Genomic DNA, 21786 nt, shown 5'->3' on the forward strand with positions numbered 1-21786 from the left:
CTTCAGCTTGTCAGTCTTGATGAGGCAGCAGCTATCAAGGGTCTTGTTCTCTACTGGAAGCCAATCTGAAGAAACAGGCAGCACAGGTGCTTTCATTTCCAGATCAAGCTGTTAAATGGGTGGCGTCAAAAGGTAATTAATTTGCTTAATAGTGACTATGCCTGTGAATGATGAGGAATATAATTGATATACCAATTCTGAGTGACAGACAGGTTGATTCTCAAAGGTACACTGACAGCCATAATGCAAAAGAACATGTTTGCTCAATCATAAAGCATGTCGAGATTTACAATGTCTGATTGCATTCCAGAAAAATCCTTCTGTACTTGTGCTGCTGCTACATGATCCCACAGTATCTCTGCACAGGACTCCATTCTCAGAGTAAGTAGTCTACTATGTAGGCCTAACTGCACCGCAAGGTAGGTTCAATTCCTGAGATAATAATAGCAGCTATACATGCATTCCTTATGTGCTGCTACTCTTATCCATATTTTATGATATGTAATTATTGTGGTAGCTCAGTGGGTATAGGAACAGCATTAACACTGCTGGCTTAGGGGTTTGTTTTCCCACTGGGGCAATGCAAACTAACAATGTATGCACTCATGCTACAGTAAGGCACTATGGATACAAGTGTCAATACAAGGCTATTACATGTATGCAATGATAAATACAATCCTGGCAAAATATTACAGTGTTATATTATAGTATAACAAGTCATACATCTGAATACATTGCTTAATACAATGCTGGCACCACTTGGCAAGTCAAGAGAGGAAGGATCTGTTGTAGCTACAATATGTGGATCATCCATTCAAACTTGATAAAGAACTCAGACTTCCTGTCCAGATGTGTGATAACAAGCCGATGTAGAGTTTGGGTGTTAAACAGGAAACCGCAAACAATCAGAGATAGCCTAATATTTATTTAAGGCAGCAGGGCAGCTTTTCAAACACGGACTGATTTTACCACTCGCCACACACACACACACACACACACACACACACACACCTACACACACACACACACACACACACACACACACACACACACACACACACACACACACACACACACACACACTTTGACTACTAACAGGCTGTTTTCTCTTTCCACCTTGCAGCGGTGAGATTTTCATCAGAAGTTGGTATTCAAATCGAACAGGCCACGTGCCCGCAGGTCAGCGTCGGGGAGGATCGTTTCCCAGGTGGAGCCACTAAAACTACAATAACAGAGTTTTGACTGCGTGTTTATTTGCCCTTTGAACTAATCCATAATCCTGCAGTGAAGATCCTATTTTAGAAGGCTATAGACCTACACAAATATCAAAACTTTAAAATATCGTGCCACTACCTATTTTAGAAATGATATAAAAACACACCATAAAGCACGATAAGGTCACTATAAACTCGCTCTTGATGACCACAAACACATTGTCAGCTCTTGTAGAAACATTATAGGAACATTATAGTCAAATCATAGGAAATAACAATGCCATAAAGTATAAACCGCAGACACAGTAGCCTACAAGTCCATATTGGAATATTACAGGGATTTTGACTGATTCTTCGTCAGGGATTTTGCACTTATCTAATTTACCTTCTATCCCTGTACCGTCAGGATTTTACATCATGTCCCAGTTCCACATTGCTGAGCTGGCAAGAAGAGGGACTGTGAAAAAGGTTGTCGGATCGTCTCCTCAGCATGTTGCTTATCAAATAGGCCCAGCGTTCAACTTCCGAATTAACACAAGGTGAGTGTTGGTGCTTGGAGGGCGTTGAACGGAGTTATAGGTGAACACTGACACCTACTGGTTTGGTGTGGTTGTCTGGTTTACCCTGTCCATGGTGCTGAACATCAAAGCCAGGGCGTATCTGCACGAAATCAGCCCTTACGAAAAAGAATTCTAGTAATTCTGTAATATAGAGGGATAGCCTACTATACCAATATTCATTCATTCATTCAATCACAGCAAAACTATAACTCCATATAGGATATTGATATTATATAACAGTAGGCCTATAATATTATTAGATTATATAGCCTATAAAATGACTATAGTGATACATAGGAGATATATACCATAAAAAAGTACACTATGGTCACTATAAACCCTGAGTACCACAGACATAAGTCCCTATAGGAATATAGTGATTTTCTTTAGGGAGGACACAAGTTGAGGCCCAGTACGAATATCAGAATAAGCACCTTTCTTCCCCTCTGTGTTTCAGATCAGCTTATCCACTGGGACTACCGGAGGAGTTTGCCTTTGTGGTGGTGCTGCGCATGAGTGGCAGCACCATCAATAAAAACTGGAATATCTGGCAAATGCAGGATGTGAATGGTGACGAGCAGCTCGCCATCAGACTCAACGGAGAGTCCCGGTCCCTGGAGTTCTCCTTCACCGCGCTGGATGAAGGAAGGCAGACTCTTGTTTTCACTTCCCTGACATTTCTGTTCAATTCCCAGTGGCACAAAGTCCTGCTGGTCGTCAGCAAACACACCGTAACTCTTTTCGTGGACTGTATCATGATCGATTCTCAAAACATCGCACCTCGAGAAAAGGTCAGCCTGGATGGCTTCACGTTGATAGGGAAACTGAAGGAGAACCCAGTGATGGCAGTTCCGGTAAGTTTGTTAACTCATTGCTTACAGTTTGTTTTATTTTTGTAATAGCCTGGGCCTCAATTAAGTTGTTTGTATTTGATTTAATTCAATAGTCTAATCGCTTAATAGGCTGCCGTTATTATTCACAAGTACACCGACATTCAGACGTAGGCCTCTGGACAGCCCAGCGGTTCCCAAAGTGGGGTCCGTGGACAACCAGGGGCCCCTGAGGAGGATTCAGGGGTCCCCAGCAAAACGAGGAATCCTTTAATTTCACTTGGCTATTATTTATCTACATATGAGTTAGTATAATGAGAGAATTATAAAAGATGCCTATTTTATCTATTCATAGTATTCCCATGATATAATTTGCATTTCCTACAAATATGGTGCCTTACAATATAGACAGTTCATTGGCTGTGGCTGTCGTTTGATTATAATCACCTGTTAATTTATTACAATCACCTTTTTCTACCGAGATGGCCGTGTGATGATGTAACAGATGGATAGGTTCCCACCACTGTTACCTCCCCATCTTCAGTAGACAGTTATGTAATTATAACTGTTATATACACATTTGTCAACAAAACCTTCTCAGATGGGGTTAAACATTAAAATCTTATCTATTCGGGTGTCCTTGACATGTAAAGGTTTGGGAACCCCTGCTCTCGCCAGCCTGTTAGGTCTGTCTGTCCCCGGCAGTGTCCAGGGAGTCTGCTGCTGTCCCTGTCCACCCAGGCAATTCCCACAGATATGTGGAAATTGTAACAAGGTCCAGTGAAGGGCACGACCTGTGCACAGGCCGTGCATGTTGAAGACATGCAGGCTACAGTAGTACACCATGGAGCTCAGATGCATGTTTTCCAAAGATTCAGGAGTTGGGATTATTTTTGTGCGCAATTACGCACACTAGATTAACGTGAATTCACATTTACCAAAATGCTTTGAACACATCATAACTCCTGATAATTGAGCGTCTGTTGCCATACAATTGATTCTAGCACTCATAATTCGGTAAATTATTCGGCTAGTGAACCATGAGCTCATTGAACCGGGATTTAGCCCAATCTCCCCAAATTGCAACTTTAATTTATTGTGTAAACATAGCCTGCTTTCTACTTACAGCTCGTAATCATACAAGACTAACATGTTTTAGGTTAGGCATACGCACTGTCGATCTGTAATTGTGTTGTGTTAATGTGTGTTTTTTTATTTTTTATTTATTTTTTATTTTTTTCAGTTTGATCTACAATCAATGGTGATTCACTGCGATGTGACGCGACCAAGGGGAGAAGCTTGTAATGATCTGCCAGGCAGGACGTCGGTAAGGAGAGAAAACAAAACCTATAGGCAATGTTCCCACTGTCAGCCCTAAACAGACTGCATAATGAATTATAACTGAGATCATTTGAGTCTATATGAGGTATCATGCCATCGTTTAAAAAAAAAAAAAACCCAAATAATTCATGGACGTCAATGGTTAGCCTATGAGTTCAAAATTGATCTTATGAGTTTATTACAATGGAGAGCAAAGAGCAAGCACGTAGCCTATTTATTTGGAAGTCATAGGCCTATGGCTGTATCTATATAGCATTACATCTATCTACATTCACATCAAGGGAGAATCCAGGATCAGTATTCCCTCTTAAATTGTGTGCGTCAAGGTAGTTTGTTGACCCACGTCTAATAGGCTAATTGACCTAATCTTGTATAGCCTAATATCTTGTCAGTCGTTAACTGCGGTAATTGTCCCCAGACAATTAGCAGATATAAGTGGGTTTGGGATGCAAATGACATTAGATGAAGGGACTTCGCCATATTTAAGATTTAGTGAACTGAAACAATTGGTCATCAGACCTTAAATGACCCGCTGCTGCTGACTACTGGTCGTCTCCCCCTGTGTAACCCCTCCCCTCCCGCTCTCTCTTTGGAAACCCTCCAATCCCTTCCTAAAACCGAAGCTGGTATGAATATACATGAGCCCCTGATGGCTATGGTACCTCGGACGGTCTAGATAGTTGAAGCGGATTCAGTTGGGTTGTTTTGTCGGGGGCTCCGTCAACCCAACGAAACCCAGAGAAAGGACTAAAAATTGTTTTACCTTTCCTGCCAACGGGGAGATCATGGTTCGGGCCCCCGGCTTTCGAGGGCCACTTCTGGTGCTATTCCTGCAGATTGTCCTTATCTGCTCCGCTCAAGTAAGACTTACTCTCTTTCTCTTTGTCTGTCTCTCTCTCTGTTGTAGATTGATGAGGCAGAGCTTCAGGTGAGTGTTATCCTGATGCTCGTGGTGTATAATAACATTCATTTTTCTCAAAAGCCTACTCTTACGGGTAGAAGTTCAAGATGACTGTTTTATCCTGCAAGTTTATTGAGCATCTCTCATGGAAAAAAGCTTAAGGTGCTCGACTTCAGCCTGGTGTTGCCATTTTAAGCTTTCCGTTTTGCAAAGTGCTATCTAGTGCTTTTGAATTTCTGAAATAAGTCACACCACTATCTGTATTTCAGTGTATTCCAGAAACAGTTTGAGCTTCTATGAAACTATAAGGCTGTGCACCTGCTCCCATTTTTTCCACTTTCAAACTCGGCTGTATCAGTGCATTAGTGGCTCTAGGTATTTGAAGAAAAGGCAAAAATGAGGATAATTTTCAGCAATTTAAAGTGACATTCCCATTATTTTGATCTACTTTATCCAGAGGAACCAAGGAGCTGCTGGCCCTCCTGGACCTGCAGGTGTCCCAGGAATTGATGGCATTGCTGTAAGTCCTCTCGGTCCTGTATTATTATCCATATCATGTGACAGATACTTTGAAAATGGTTCACCATGTGTGCTATCTAAAAGCATTCAAGCTGTTTTGTTTCATTGTTTCAGGGGGACAGGGGAGCAGAAGGCGAGGACGGCCCTCCTGTAACTATGACATTTAATTTGAATTTGAAATCATTTATTTAATTGCTTTGATTTGTGGCCTTTTTAAAAAATAAAAAAAAACTTGAATAATGTTTGTATTTGGAACCTCTGTTTTAGGGACCTGATGGAGATTCAGGTAAACCCGGCTCTTCAGGATTGCCAGGAATACCTGGAGCTGATGTGAGTTTATTTTAGACACAGTTTTTGTTATCAATCTTTTGTGTTTGGCTGTTGTTCATAGTTAGTTGGCCACGATGAGGTCTACATTCAAGACTCAAGAGGGCAAGGGGTTGAACCTCCAAGTATGTTCCTCCCACCAAATAGGTTAATACGTTCTTAGTTATTAGTCTTCTACAGTAGGCCTATGAAATTTCCGATTTAGCACAGGATCTTGGGGCAAAGTGTGCAAAAACGTGAGGAATTTATTAAACAGGGGGAACGAATCCAAATTTCCTTTGTAACATGGCACTCATTTTGTCCAGCCAAGGCATGAGTGTAATTAACTTTTGCTGCCTTCAGAGGTTAAAGGAAGGTTAGGGAAACAGCCACACATAATATTGGTGCTGAATGATGATAGGCTGACAAAGAGAGGCATTTTTTTGGTTCCCTTTAAAGTTTTAGGCAGATAGAGTATTGATTAATATTGAAGATTAATGATTCTTTCAAAATGCGTTGTTATTTCTGTTATTAATTCTTCCAAACTGATATCAAATCTATTGCTTTTTATACAATCATCATGATTCATTGCAGTTGTTATACCTTGAGTGCATCTAGCAGGATTTCTAAAACAATGCCAGTATTGTTGGTTGCTTTCTGTTGGTGTCTCCTGTTGAGAATCCTCAACATGGTGTGGAATGATTTCTGTCACTGGGTTTGTTTGAAATGAGCCAAAGGAATGCTGCTCTCCACTTGGTTTACAGTCTGAGAGTTTTCACCTCTGCCCTGGTGCTGACTCTGCTGTGTGTCTGTTAGGTTGAAGACTGTCTAGTTGAGGTCACGATGTGTCCGAAATACTTTTGGACTAGATGAAATGATAGGGTGTTGCAGCATAGATTTCATAGAAGAAGAAGAATGGGGAGCTGATGTCGAAGTCACATATAATCCCACTGAGCTTTGATTTCGATGTGACTGATGAACATGAAGCTGCACTCTGGTATTTATTGAAGCACTTCAGCGGGGGGGGGGGGGGGGGGGGGGGGGGGCTAGTCAAGTTAGTCCGCTCATGAATATTAATCATAGGGATCCTCCCACAGAAGTGTGGCCATGTAACACTGATGTAAGACATGGCGATCTAATGCTGATATGACGAAGCAGCAGTTTCAAATTCATAAAAACAGACAGAAGTATTACTGGAGTAGTATGTTAGAGGTGGTTTATTGCTGGTACATTTACTTTGCCCATGATTTTTCAGCAAGGTGATAATACAAAGGTTGAAGAGCGCTGCTTAGCCCCTTTCAGCAGAAGGTGCTCTAAGGTTTGTTATGATGTATTAGTTAAGCCTGATCTCTCCTCTCTGCAGGGTTTGACCGGCCCTATTGGAGATGCCGGGCCTGATGGTCCCCCTGGACAGAAAGTGAGTGACTAATGAGCCTTCCCTTTTCCTGCTTCAGAGACTCTCGGTGAAATGGTGCCAAGCGGCTGTCCGGTCTTTTGGCATGACAGTGAGAGTTACAATGCGTAAAGCAATTCCTCATGACAAATGAGACTTAATCCTGCAAGTGTTCTGTGTAATCTCCGTGGGGAATGAAGCCCCAACATCGGTCCTCATTAAGCTAAACATTGCTGGGTCAAGTGTGCCTGGGCTCAGTCATGGGATAAGCTGGAGGAATGTTAACTCAGTCTGTCTGAGGTCTCAGACAGCTTTATTTTAACCGAACACAGTATTTATCTCAATGTACATACTGAAATGACTGAAATTTGGAAATGTGGTGTGTTTGATATGATGAAAGAATGTCTATTTGGAAAAACACAATGTTAAATTCATAAGGCATTGTTGTCACGTTTATTATTGTGTTTGCTGTGGGAATAAGATCAGTTTTATATTCTATTCTTTTTGTCTCACTTGTATAATTATCAAATTTTCTGTGTTTTTCTGTTTTTCTTTGCTCTGTAGGGTGAACCTGGAAAATCTGGACCTCGTGGATCAGCTGTGAGTTACATTTTCTTTCTGAACCTGTAAAACATCAGATCAAGAGAGGTCTATCAGAAAGCACATAGTCTAACATGATGTTTTACCTCCCAGTCAGAGTTTTACATTCTAAATTGTTGTCCAGTAAACTTACAACATAGGATGACTGATGATTTTTTTTTAACCGGTATAATGATTTATGTACATGAATGCAATTCACAAAGACCACATACCAAAATATTACATAGATTTGTGTATAATTGAATCTTAGCAACTTAAGGGTTGACAGTTTGTAAAAAGTAAATCTCTGGTCTTGAAGTTGTCATAGTATTTCCTGTCATGTGTCCAGCAAATTGAGTCATTGTGTGTTTGTCTCTCTTTAGGGTGTTGGGCCAGATGGACCCCCTGTAAGTCATTTATTTATGTTACATGTTATAATGCCATCAGTGCTATACTTTATATTCTAATACTTGAATTTAGATAATCTTTGTCATAATTGTGTTACCATTGAAATATACCAACACTATGTAAATGTGACTTTGAACAGGGACCGCCGGGGTCTGGAGGACTTCTGGGTGAAGTGGGCAAAGTTGGGCCACATGTGAGTACAGACAGACAGACAGACAGACAGACAGACACACAGACACACAGACACACAGACACACAGACACACAGACAGAGCAACTGACTGTTACAGTGTGTTGATTATGGACTCAAGACCAGAATATAGACCGGTTTCTCTACAGCATCATAAACTATCATTGATTAGTAAGAGGTAAGAGGGCAGACTCCATTGTCTGTTAGCCATGCTAGCAAAAAATGGAAAGATGGCCTTAAGTGAACAATGTGTCAGGTGAAATTGTTACAATAGCAGCCATTTAGTTGCAAAATGACATCCAGCCATTTTCACTAGAAGCAGCAGTGCTATCATCATTGAGTCCCATTGTATTTTTTAGAGCAACAGTTTGAGGAGTGACTGTCTTGTGTTTTATTGAGGATACCTGACTGGCTCAGCCCAGTACTCTGGTAAACAAGAAACCTGTCTATGGCAGTTTGGAAAGATCTTCCATCGTTGCTAAGTCATAGTTTGATTCACATAAAGCATGATGTAATTGTACTGTAATGAGTGTCGGATCCCTGTTGAACTGACAGAGATAGATAGAAGCCTTTATTTAATCAGCTAGTCTCATTGAGATTGAGATTCTTTTTTCAGAGGGAACTGAGAACAACAAAAACGTGTAAAAAATGACAGACAAGTATAATCCAGTCACATGTTACTGTCAACAGTCAGGCAACATACAGAGACAAACTAAAAGAAACAGTCACAAGCATCATAAAAATATCAGCGATTAAAGCTTAAAATTATCCAGGGGGACTAAAAATTATAATTTCAATGTCCTTTGTAATTCATTCCATTTATAAGGTGCATAGTACTGGAAACCGGTCTTGCCAAGGTTAGTATTTATGCGTGGCGTATAAGATTAACCAGTCCTGTGACCTGGTACTGTATTTACTGGCTTTAAAAGCAAGTAGGGATGAGAGATACTGGGGTAGTTTCAGGAGTAGAGCTTTATAGATAGATACAGTGCAATGAAGTTCCCTTCTTTTTGCTAGAGAGGACCATCCTACTTTTTCATTTTATTTGCAATGGTGAGTGTGACATTTATCTCCTGTGATAAAACGCAGGTCACTGTGATAAACTGCATCCAGGGGCTTCAAGGTAGAAGAGGTAGAATGCGAGTACAGAGCCAAAAATCAAATACTGACATGACTGGCTGGACAGTTTTCCTGGTTTCAAAAGAGAAACATGCTGACTGAAAAATAAACCTCACAAGTCTATGACAACACACTTAATGCTCACACACACTGTATACAATATATAGTCACTCAAAAAGTATTTAACCCCTTGACTTTTTGCACATTTTCTTGTGCTATTAAAGAATTTCAAATGCATTTTTTACACATTACATTCTAAGAAATTCTAGAAATTTATGTGAAGCTAAAAAAATCAAATAACATGTTTACCTTCAGTGTTTCATCTGACGAAATTGCCTCAAGATGAGTACAAGGCAATACGCACATCACTTACTTTGTCTCTTTTGTGGTGCAGGGATTCAATTACCCTGAAGATCCAATTCCAAAGAAAAAAGTCAAATCCCGCACACACTTATCACCTCTGCATTGATTGAAATTACCTCAAGGACATTTTTTTTTGGTATATTTCATATTGTATGTCACCCAGAATTCATCTTGAGTTTATAGTTAAGGGCTTTGAATAATGCCAATAATACCATTCTCCTATCACTATATGTGAAAATACAGACTTCCACAGTAAAATTAGACAAGTAAAAGTGCCCTGAAAGTGTATTTTAACATTTATCAGGTGGGTGATGAAGTTTTTTTCTCTGGAACCTATTCCCCACTGTATCTATCTACAGTATTTATCTATATTCTGAAGCAGAATCCACACTACTACCTAAAATCTGACTGAGTGCATTGAAAGGACCTGGTATCAGACGTGTTACGTTCAACACGTAATTACCACCTTATGAATATGATATGAAAGACACAGATAAAGATACAGTTGGATATTTTACAGTGAGTGTCTCATTGTAAGCTAGTAGTAAATTTATGTTTTTAGGCAAATTTCAATGCTTTGACAATCCTTGGACGATATCATACCAGAGTATACTATACCCACTGCACCAGAGAAAATAACAGCCAAACCTTATCTATACCAGGAGGCCCAGAGAGATGCAGCGGCTGCTATTGAGCCTCTAGATGGAATATAGCTCCAGGCTCGAGTCTCATCTCTCTAAAAGGGTCGTACATGATAATATTCAGTATCCAGCGATGATGGAGAGAGGGCAACGCATTCTACTTGTGTATTTTTTGACACATTTTCTGTCTCTCACCGCAGGGCTCCATGGGTGTGAGGGGGCCACAGGGACCTCGAGGACCAGCAGGGCCCAGAGTAAGTAGCACAGGCTAGACTTAATATCTCACCAGGGAACGAGCATGATCCAGGTATGAAACATCTAGCCCAGTTAGTGATGCCTCCACTGCACATGGATGTCCTTTCTCTTATGATTTACCAGCTCATTATTTATCATGATGTTAGTCCTGTCGATTGCACTTTGAAGGAGCTGTCTATCATATTTTCTCTCAATTTTAGGGTGCAGCTGGAATGCTAGGCAGTGCTGATCTGGTAAGGATTTGTTTTCTGAAATGTTTGATGATTTTGCATGACATATCAGAAATATTATCTGACTTTTACTTTTACATCGTTGTCCAGTGCCCAAACTCTTGTCCACCTGGGACCCCCGGCCATCCTGGCCTGCCTGGCATGAAGGTGAGTAAGAGCTGAAGGGTTGAAACAATCGTGTCAATGACTTTGTGTCATAAGTTACAGTGTTGTGTTTAATTGGCGCTCCCTCCAGTCTGGCCACATGCTTGTTCTGTATGTTTCCAGGGCCACAAAGGTGTAAAAGGAGAAGCGGGAGAACCTGGGAAGCAAGGGCACAAGGTAAGATGTATTCAATTTAGGGAGAAATCCTTGCTTTGAGTCCCATGGAGATTCCTGCTCATATGAAACACCCTATAGTAAACATTACATAGATCATTGCAATGGATTCATACTCACATAAAGCCACATCAATTGTTACACAAAAACAGGAATTTCTCTTCACAACTCTCACACATGCCACAGCGTTCCACATCAGGAAAAAATATGGCCGACTTCAAAGTGAATAAGGGGATCCCTGGCTCCTCAGAGACAAGTATCATTTGCGCCGCTGTATTTCAAGAGGAAGTGATATATGGCTGTGTGTAATGCCTCTGACTCCTTGTAATGCATGGAATATGATTTATTTGAAATGACGTTCAAACACAACTACACTTTCCCCGTAATGTGTCCATGCACCATATAAATGGAAATGAGTCTGGGCCTATCTCCTCTTATCACCTCCTGCCATAATATGATTTACTGTCAGTCTGCGCTCGGTCCCTGGGATTTTCTCCTTCGATGAAATTTTCCTTTTAGGGCGCTTTTGCATCTTTTCCACTCTCCGCACATCCAGAGTTAACACTTGTAACGATGGACTAACCGAATGTTTTGCTGGTGCTGAAAGTGTGTTATTCAGTGGCATTGAAGAAAAATCTTGACATATAAAACTCACAAGTATGTTTTTGAAAGAATGGATAGTGGAACACGGTCGTAAAAGGACAGATGTGCTACTCAGATACACAAACTGACACTGTGGCCCTCTTACACTCTTCCATATACGTTTTATCAGAAACATCCAGTGCTGACAGTGAATTTTAAAGTCTTTATTTCCCAAAATACTCTCCTGAATTAACTGACAAAATTATAGGACATAATAGATATTTACTACTGGTCATTCATTTGCTTATAACTCCAAGAGGATAAATACAGACATACATTTTAGATTTCATATTGGATTTTTTTTTCATCCAATTTACCCATATCCCTATCAGACCACCAACAGTTGAAGAAATGTCTTTTAATCACTCTTTGTATTTGAAAAAAAAGAAAAAATCTCATTATTTTGGTTCGCCCTTGAAATACTACTTGAGAGACCCAGGCTTTAGTCTTTCCACCCTCAGAGAAAGAAAGATTGTCTTCATTAGAGGAATCAGAGATCAGAAAAAAACAACAACCAGAGTTAGTAATGTGTTGAAAATCCCTCTCGTCTGTTTGCTCTACGATGTAAACAAACGCTGACCTGTTTTATCATGTTCATTTCTGTTGTGCTGTTTGTTCTGCGATATTTGATTATATTTATTGTTGACTTGCCTTAATAGCAAAATCCAATAAACACATAATTAAAAAGAGGAAATTGCTTTTTTTGATGCTAGAAAAACATTGACACAGCCTTAGACCTGGCCCAGCTTCTCTCTTACAGGGAACCGCACACTCAGCATACAACTCATTTGTCATTTCCAACGCATAATAACGGTAATCTAAATTTGTGGTGAAACCTCTGCTTTTGCCCCCTTGCAATTCATTAAAAAAAAAAGAGGTATTAAACACGTTTCATATTTGCTGCCTCATTTCCTAATAAGCACACAGATAATTGGAGCGCCTGTGATACCTTCTTTTTTTACATTCCTCCAAAAGAATCGCACCATGTGTCAGGATATGCTTGCATTCTTTTCTACCTGTTAAAATCTTATTAATATTGCTGTTCAGTGTTTTCTCTGTTTGACTTGATGCTGTTTTGCTGCTGCTGATGTAATTTCTCCATCTCGTCCTCAGGGTGAGGAAGGAGACCAGGGAAGTCCAGGAGAAGTCGGATCCCAAGGGCCAACGGTTAGATCCTCCTGCTGATACGTTTTTTTCAGATGATATTAAAGCCTTTCAAGTTATAATTTGTCCTTTCCTGTGTCAGTTTCTCCTTTTCTACTCACTGAAGGTCTAATTCTACTATTAATCTGTTTGTTATTGCAGGGTCCCCAGGGAATTCGCGGAGCCACGGGAATGATGGGTCCCAAGGGAGAGCTGGTAAGTGTTTCTGGGATGTTTGCAGCTTTCATGTCCATCAGTTTTTGCCGCGAGTTCCTTTGTAACCAGATTCTCTGGATAGCGATCTGTAAACATGTTTATCCTTCAAAACAGACTGATACTAATATTATTCTCTGGCAGGGAGCTCGAGGCCATGATGGAGACCCAGGTCCCCAGGGGGTTGCAGGAGCCACTGTAAGTTTGTTTCATAATGTAAATGGTTTTGTTTTCCAGTAAATGTGATGTGAGTCATGTATAATGGTTCCATGCATTATTTCAGGGGGATCAAGGCCAGAGAGGTGTGATGGGCGAGTCTGGGCCTAGAGGTGAAATGGTTAGTATCAGAGAACACACATATGAAGTAGTTGATACAACGTTCTCAGATGAAGAAAATGAATGTTGATTTAGCATATTTTCTTTGTATGGTTATGGACTAAATGCTGTTTTGTCTTCAGGGTGTTCAAGGGCCAAGAGGAATCACAGGTCTTCCAGGTCCCAAGGGAGAGGGTGTAAGTGTCCTTATCAATAATGACAAATAAAGCTTTAGGATTCATATACATTAAGTCTGAGGTTGTCTTTTTTATAACCAGGGGTTACCAGGTGTGGATGGTCGCGAGGGTATTCCTGGGATGCCAGGAGCAAAGGTACAGCATCATTTTTTTAGTTTTACAGCAGTGTAACTACAGTTTGTGATAAACCTTTCTATCCAGGATCGCTTACTTTTCTGTTAGGAGTATTGTCTGCATCTCATCACTATCTGTTTCCCTGCAGGGAGGCATTGGGAAGGCAGGAGCTCCTGGAGAGATTGGGCTTCAGGGACTTCCTGTAAGTACGACCTTTGACCCCCAGACATTCAAGACTGACTCTGACTGGATGCACCTGAGGAAACCCCTCACATGCACTTTGAAATACCACAATACAGTATCACCACGTGTGCATCACACTACCAGGCAGCAGTCATGAGAGTTTTATAGTCGCACTTATTTGCCGTTATTACATAATATATAATACAGTTTCTAGAGCATCATTTCAAGGGAATACTATTAAATTTCACCATTTACATGTTATTATACACATAGATTATGCCGTAACACATCAATTACTGACTTCTTCAGCCAGAAGTTAGAGAGCAGAGTTTCTCCAGCCCCTAATCTGTGATTAGTCTGATGAAAAGCACTATTGAGAATCAATCGGCGAAGATGAACGCGCTGACTGTGCCAGTATTGAGAATGATTTTCTGGCCATAAGAGTCATTACCTGATTTAAATACTGAGAGCAGCTTTTATCGAATTAAACTCATCTGGGTCAAAAGCTCAAACAAACCCAGCCTCCTTTATGCAGCACAGCTCACAGTTTGACAGTATCATGAATGAATCTTTCTCACATTGGGCTGTTTTCCCCTCTAAGACTTTTTGAAATTTCTACTTGACCAACCAGACATATTTTCTCTTTGCTGTGATGCTTACAAGACATTTTATCCTGGTTCTTGTATCTCCTCAAGACATTTTCTCTGTTTTTGCAGGGGCTGCCTGGCTCACCTGGACCAAAAGGCTCGGGTGGCCATAAGGTTGTTTGCTCTATCAGTGATTAAATATTAACAGTTGTTTCTTGCCTTGTATTTGCTTTTTTTGAACAGTTAATTGTCAAAATCTGAGACTCACTTTGGTTGTTTCTGTACAGGGAGACGCCGGTCAGCCAGGCTTCCTTGGAACGATGGGTTCTGCTGGCAAACCAGTGAGTATGAACAACACATGAAGTCCTATCATGATTTATGTCTCCTCTGTTGTGTCTGTTGTGTCATCGTGTCGTTTCCTTGTCACACCACAGGGAGAGCGAGGAGAACAGGGAGAAGTGGGACCCGTCGGGCCGATCGGTGGGCCCGTAAGTGTTATTCCTGTTTGAATCTCCTTGTTTTAATTCTATTCGTTGGTTCATTTTAGCCACTTTTACCCTCTTATCATTTCCTCTTCCGTCCTGCAGGGAGATGTAGGAGTACGAGGCCCATTAGGTGCAGCCGGCAAGCCAGGTGCCAGGGTAAGTTGTTCACACACGAGGTGTAGAGCACAATGACATAAATCGCTAAGGAAGACAACACCAACTTTACTTCACTCTCTATGATGATACTCAAAGGATCATTTTCATGTCATTTTCAACCCATCTGTGTGTTTTATTTGGGACAACACACGTTTGTGTTATTTTTCAACACAACATACTGTACATTGATAACAATAGAAGTTGCGACAATATGTGTAACATAATTAACATGTTGTATTAAAAGTGACACACATGCATTGTCATAAACTAGATACACAACTACACTTCAGGCCTTTTATAGTGTAACTACAATGATAGTGAAGGCAATCAAATAATGATGAACTTTTAACATACTGTATATAGTAAAATGGGAATTCCATTACTTCCTTAACATTTTCATGACTTAAGAGTGGTAATTTGATATGGGTATTACAGTATGCGTCTCTAATGACCATAGTAACTTTTTAATGTTTTTAATTTTTAATGTAGAGCTTATTGTAGATATAAAAGTTTTCTTCATGTTTAGGATGTTTGTATCCAGTGGTGTAAAAAAGTTCTTCATTCTTCAGTTTTGATGGATTAAGAAGGCTGCAAAAATAATATTTTCCATCTACTCGTAAAACTCTATCAGTGTGTGTGAATATATCCAACATTTGGGTGCAGATCATAAGCAGTAATACAAAAGATAGATAGAGAATAGAAAGAGAATACACAAACAAGGCTGAAGCTGCCAAACTATAATTAGCGCTAGCATTTTAGACACCGACGATGACAGAACCTGAAAAGGAGGGAAGCTGAAGCCTCAGACTGTGTGGACCTGGCTGTTGTTACACTGGAATTTCCCAGAGAATAGGCCTAGACTGGATCTCACATGAGAGCTATTTTCACAGTAAGGGGAGACGCCGGACTGGTAACCAGCAGGCTGAAAGAGCTCTCTGTTCCCCCGGCATTCCTCAGATAGACGGTCACTGATCAAAGGTGTGCGGGGCAGGGCGCACAAACACACCCAAGAAAATATGGAGCAATGCTAAGCCATGTTAGAAGTTAATTATGTGCACAATGGGCGGATACATTGTGGCACACAACATATTCTAACTCTTAACCTTTATTTTATATGTTTTAATGAAGAGCTGAGGTGTATTCTTTTTGTTGCAAAACACCCATAAAGAAGGTTTTTTTTTTTTTTTATATCCCAGCATATATACTTAATGTGTCAGATGTGTCCATTCAGACATGATGACTCAGATGTGCTTGGTGTTTTGCAGGGACCCAAGGGTGACCTCGGTCTCCCCGGTCTTCCCGGACCTCCCGGCCTGCCTGGGGTGAAAGGAGAGAGGGTAAGAAAACACTGCAGTCCCACTCAGAAACCTGTCAACATGTGGTGCTGGAGTATAATTTAACCTTATTATCTTGTACAGTAAGACAAAAACAAAAGCCTGACAGTAACCAACAGATTCTCAGCTCCCTCTAGTGTGGTGCATTCAGACGTTCTGCTGCCCTGTAGAGAGGCATAACACACAATATTCTATAATTAATCAATAATGTTAGAAATGATATCCACTTTTGCAGTTCATTTCAAGTTAAGTTTTTGAATGTTTCAGGGAGGAGCTGGAGAAGCAGGACCTAAAGGAGAGCAGGTATGAAATCCAAATTCAAAATGACCATTCTCTCCACAAACAATTACATGATAATGACAAACAACCGCTGGCATTTATTTGTTTGGCTTTACAGATTTGCGATACTAAGTGGGTCGCTTTACATAAATGATTTACAGACTCATCTATTTTCATAGGGAGGACAAGGTGCTGAGGGAAACCCTGGAGACAAAGGGGATGTTGTAAGTTGTTATGCAAGCGCATACACTATTCATTTCATGCAACTATTCAACATTTCTCTCCACAATAGCATCTCACCGTACTTTAAAGTTTCCCTGCTTGCCTCCTCTGTTTTGTCCATGTTCTGATAGGGTGAATCAGGAGAACCCGGACCTAAAGGAGCGGTGAGTTCAAACAGATTTACACTCACCTGCCATCTCAATATCACTGTAAAGTATTTGTATTTTGTTGCAGTTGTGTGATATTTATCCGATCTGGTACCTTCCTTTCTGTCAAGGTCGGCAACCCCGGTGAGGCTGGCAACAGAGGACCTGAAGGAAGCCGAGGCCAGCCTGGCATCGAGGGGCCCCCTGGCAGCCCCGGACCACGTGGCATGCAGGGGAACAGGGGAGCAACTGGAGTCCGCGGGTCCCAGGGTCCAGCGGTGAGTCCTGCAGAAAACACTTCACTCTCTGGAGAATCCGTATCAGGATACACATCATAAGTGTCCTTGAGCAAGACACTGAAGTTTTTGCACCCATCCAAGGCTTTAGTACACCAGGGCCTGAATCCCTACCAGCTTAGGGGATGCTGTTCTGCAGCTGAACCTGACCTCTGACCTCCCAGTGGAGGGAGCAAGCGAAAAGAAAATTTCCCTACGGGGATCAATGAAAAACCCAGCACAAATTCTACCTACCGTTGCTGTCAGGTGAAAACCTTGAATTCCAAAATGTTTTGAGGAAGAAAACCGGCCTCGTTTTTTGCTTGACCACCATGCATTTTTGAAGTGTTTTATAAGCCCAAGGGTGGTAGAATCATCTCAACCCATAGAGGAGCGTGAGATCCTTTAACTGAAGTGTAATGAAAATTGATGATTAGTTATGAGGTTTTCTCATGACAACAGCGCTATGGAATCTGGATGTGAATGTTACGAGACAGTCATAAAAAACGATTGTGTCATCTTTTCCTCCAGGGTAAAGAACCAAGCGATCAGCACATCAGACAAGTCTGCATGCGAGTCATGCAAGGTAGGGATTGATAATACTTTCTCTTTTTTGACCCCATTTATCTTTCCCTTGTACCTCATTTCACGACTTTAATCTTTCCCAGAATGCCGCATTACACTACCACCCATATAGTCACCCCACTGTTGTCCCATTGCTCTGGGCGATTACAGAATAATCTTACGCTCAAAAAGGAGGTCTCATAACCAAAACATGAAATATGCTTCAACCTTTGTTTCTTTGATGGATGAAAGACCCCAGATTTATTTTCTGAGCCTTAGAAATGTTCCACTGAAGTCACAACCTCTGTTCTCTTCATTCTTTGCTCTTACTTCTTCACAACTCATCTCCTAAACTCATGATTTTTTTATACCCGATGTGCTGAAAAATTAATTTCACCTCCAGCAGACCTGCACTTCTCTGCTCCAAGCGAAGAGTCTGCCTGGATAAGAAATCTTAAAAAAAAAGAGCAGTCAAGCAGCCGCTGCATGAATTTTCATCAGGAAGCTGAAAACTGGAATTTTAAGTGCAAAATACCATGCAGGAAAGAGCCACATGAGATAAATATTAGATCCTCTATACCAAGGATATAAATTTTCTGTCACTGATTGCTTGAAATGAGGGGTATTATTAACTTTCTGCTCAATTTACTGCGGTTCTATTGAAAAGGTTGGAAAACACAAAAAGCTCAAGAGGATATCGTGACCAGAGATTCACCTCGCTCTGTTTCACTCTGAAGTACTGAAACTGTTGGACCATCTCCGCCATGAATGCTGCCAGGGGGTTTCAGAAATATGAGTCTTCTTGTGCAGTGGCTAGGCTTAGAATGAAATATAATTAACAGTCTTTCAGTTTTTAGCTCTTGAAAATTCCCTCGATGACAGTTAACTGTAATTGATTAGATGGGATTAATGTATTGTTGCCTGTTTTGCATGTTGCCGGTTCATGCTCGTCATTTTCTTTCCTCTGTGCTCCAACAGAACAGCTGGCTCAGTTAGCTGCTAGTCTAAGGAGGCCGGAGTCTGGCGTAGCTGGTCTACCTGGCAAACCTGGACCTCCAGGTCCTCCTGGGCCTCCAGGAGACAACGGCTTCCCCGGGCAGGCCGGCACAAGAGGCCTCCCAGGACTCAAAGGGCCACCAGGACATTTGGGAAACAAAGGACCCAAAGGTAATGGATCGATTGTCAAGAGTCAGTCCTTTTAATTGGAAATGAAGCTTAAAACTCAGGCTGATGTAGGTGAATTGGAGAAATGTACATCAACATCCTCCATCATTGCATAATATTGTGTGTGTGTTGCAGGTGAAATGGGTGACAGAGGTTCCAGAGGGCCCACTGCGCGAGGGGCTAAGGGTCAACCAGGACCTCCCGGCCTGCCTGGTCAGTAGCATTCGCCTTTTTAAAATTTGCTCTTGTTGAATCTGATTGTTTCTAATCCATTTTTTGTGATCACAGGTGAGCCAGGGAAGCCCGGTTACGGTCAGGACGGACGGGACGGAGAGAGGGGACCTCCAGGCATTCACGGACAGCCCGGTGTACCCGGGCCTCCCGGTACGGCCGGTCCTAACGGTTACTGCGACCCATCAGCCTGCAACCTCCAGGCGGGGGCCGTCCACCAGTCTCTGAAGGACTCGAATCTAAAGGGGCCCGCAGGGAATTGAGTGCCACTCTGGCAGAGACAGAGAGACTGTTGGATATCTCCCTTCCCCAGAGCACACAACATTCTTCACAGTTTCTTCTCAGGGGCTGCGGCTTCTGGTGCCTTCAATCCATTAACCTCTAGTCTTGTGAGAATGTTTTGTGCTAGTCACATCTCCATCGGAGGGTGTCTGCCCCTTCAAATTGAAAAACACAAAACAATGTTTTTATGTGCTGCAAAATCCATCTTGTTCCGGTGTCTAACTGTTTTTATGCCTGAGAGATGTTCTGTTATTTTCAGAGACGTGTACTCACATTTCTGAAAAGATACGTAATGACCGGAGATGTTTGTTTATCCCACTCTCCTTGTACACATGCCTGCATTTCCTTTTCTCCATTTATACTTTACTTCAATAAAAGCTCCTCCAGGTTTTCATAGAAAATCACAATCACAACAACAGCCCATAGCAAATCAGAATCCGGATTTTGTTCAGCTAAAGTGCCTTTTCAATTATTTTGTGCTGTGTGTTCTATACTATGTACCAAAGATAAACCTGCTGAAACATTTTTCATAAGATCCTACAAACCTGAGTGCCTTTCTGGCTCTGCCATCCCAAATAAAAAGGAGAGAGGATGAAACTGACATGAAGTCACACTGACTTCAGTGTATGCTGTAAATCTCTGTAAATTGTTTGAAATGTGGTTAATTATATTTCCTACAAAACTTAATGAATGTGAGATTTTGTCTCATTGTACAGAGTGAGAACTAACAGAGTTCAGATTTGCATATATGGAACATATTTTCGTTAAGTAAATGAAACAAAGTGTAGAATCATCACTTCCAAAAGTGATTTATTCTGTATGGTAGCATCATTTCAGGAAAAGAAGCGCAAAATTGAAGTTCTCAATTGTTTTTCTACAAATTGTTCACTCAAAATAAAACCAAAATGTCAAAGTTGATTCAAAAAAGCTTGATTTCAAATTAAATTTCTTATGTAGCTTTGCATTTTTATTCATTTACTTTATTCCATTTTAAAACCAAAGACAACTGAAATGCAAATAATCTCAGCTGCAGTCCTGGCAGGACAAAGTAAGCTTGTGTGTGAGTATTTCACATGGTGACAGAAACAGTAACAGTAATTTATTAACTTAATCTTAATACAATCTTAATATTCAAAACATAATGTCATGTAATGCATATGTGGAACAGATACAGCAACTGGACATGCATACTGTAGAAATGCACCATTAAATAAATATTTTTATGTTCATATAACCCAAAGTGTGCTGGTGCTGAAAATACCCGAGAACGCATGAAATAAAGCACTGAATAACATTTATTGCACAGGAGTAAGGCAGGTGCCATTAATCAGTGTAAATAAAAGATGCTGTAAAGAAAGTGTTGTAAAATATAACCCCTGATACCTGGTAACCACATAGTCCCACCTCAGACCGGACCGTCCTCCAGAGGGACAGCGTTAGTTTCCTCTTCTATATCAACAGTTCAGCAGGCCAATTGGTACTGATGCCAACAAGCAGGACTACAATGTATCAATTTCACAGAGATGAGGTTTCAATTGCTTTTACAATGGAAGGCTATAGTGTGTGTCATGATAACTGTATGTTTCCAATATAGAGAATCATGTAGACATGTGGTAACCCAAGACTGAGGTAGATATTTAACAAAATAAACACTTTCAAACACACACACAAGAGAGTCATAGAAATGCTTTTACACACAACATTAGCTACAGAGGAATCAGAGAAGTGGAGAAGGAAGAGTTACAGTCAGACACTCTTAATACCAGAGGGACCATGCTGAGAGGCTGATCCATATTACTCCTCATCACAAGCTTATTTACAAGGAACATTGAGCCCATATTAGATTATGTGTGACAGAAGGATGAACTTGAGTTACTGTAAAATTCAAGAATTAAAGAGGAGGTGAATGCATCTATGCAACTGATGCTTTTTCATGAATTTCCTACTTTTCAAAGGACAGCCTTGGTGTAGAGAAGAATGACTTTTAGTAGTTGGATTGGTTTTACTTTATTATTTGAAAGATGCCATTTAGTTTGCCATTGAAGTGGGCTGTGACATCAGCAGCCATTACTGTGTCCTCCCTCATTA

General features: G+C 40.9%; 2 protein-coding genes across 2 annotated transcripts; both read left to right on the top strand.

The window, feature by feature from the left end:
- The first annotated feature begins 799 nt into the window (after positions 1-799).
- LOC139913412 (collagen alpha-1(IX) chain) lies at positions 800-4283 on the top strand. The gene is made up of 6 exons (XM_078288916.1): positions 800-851; positions 1124-1207; positions 1621-1753; positions 2232-2628; positions 3848-3931; positions 4272-4283. Exons 1-6 carry the CDS (start codon positions 800-802, stop codon positions 4281-4283), a joined length of 762 nt encoding a protein of 253 aa, XP_078145042.1.
- Positions 4284-4730: 447 nt separating this feature from the next.
- col9a1b (collagen, type IX, alpha 1b) lies at positions 4731-19783 on the top strand. Its single transcript, XM_071901411.2, has 32 exons — positions 4731-4805; positions 5304-5366; positions 5480-5515; positions 5633-5695; positions 7035-7088; positions 7629-7664; positions 8027-8050; positions 8191-8244; positions 10564-10617; positions 10819-10851; positions 10939-10995; positions 11116-11169; positions 12922-12975; positions 13114-13167; positions 13309-13362; positions 13448-13501; positions 13623-13676; positions 13758-13811; positions 13939-13992; positions 14690-14734; positions 14848-14901; positions 14995-15048; positions 15148-15201; positions 16467-16538; positions 16803-16838; positions 16994-17038; positions 17168-17200; positions 17314-17460; positions 17989-18043; positions 19000-19188; positions 19321-19398; positions 19474-19783. The coding sequence occupies exons 1-32, from the start codon at positions 4731-4733 to the stop codon at positions 19677-19679; spliced, it is 2049 nt and encodes a 682-aa protein (XP_071757512.1). The 3' UTR covers positions 19680-19783.
- The last annotated feature ends 2003 nt before the right edge of the window (positions 19784-21786 follow it).

This window comes from Centroberyx gerrardi, chromosome 15 (assembly GCF_048128805.1).
Source record: "Centroberyx gerrardi isolate f3 chromosome 15, fCenGer3.hap1.cur.20231027, whole genome shotgun sequence".
Taxonomy (NCBI): domain Eukaryota; kingdom Metazoa; phylum Chordata; class Actinopteri; order Beryciformes; family Berycidae; genus Centroberyx; species Centroberyx gerrardi.

Coding starts and splice junctions, on each gene's coding strand:
- col9a1b (XM_071901411.2), top strand. CDS start 4,731: ATGGTTCGGGCCCCCGGCTTTCGAGGGCCACTTCTGGTGCTATTCCTG. Junction 7,665..8,026: donor CTGGACCTCGTGGATCAGCT/GTGAGTTACATT, acceptor GTCTCTCTTTAG/GGTGTTGGGCCAGATGGACC. Junction 13,812..13,938: donor CTGGGATGCCAGGAGCAAAG/GTACAGCATCAT, acceptor GTTTCCCTGCAG/GGAGGCATTGGGAAGGCAGG.
- LOC139913412 (XM_078288916.1), top strand. CDS start 800: ATGTGGATCATCCATTCAAACTTGATAAAGAACTCAGACTTCCTGTCC. Junction 1,208..1,620: donor CGGGGAGGATCGTTTCCCAG/GTGGAGCCACTA, acceptor CTGTACCGTCAG/GATTTTACATCATGTCCCAG. Junction 2,629..3,847: donor ACCCAGTGATGGCAGTTCCG/GTAAGTTTGTTA, acceptor TATTTTTTTCAG/TTTGATCTACAATCAATGGT.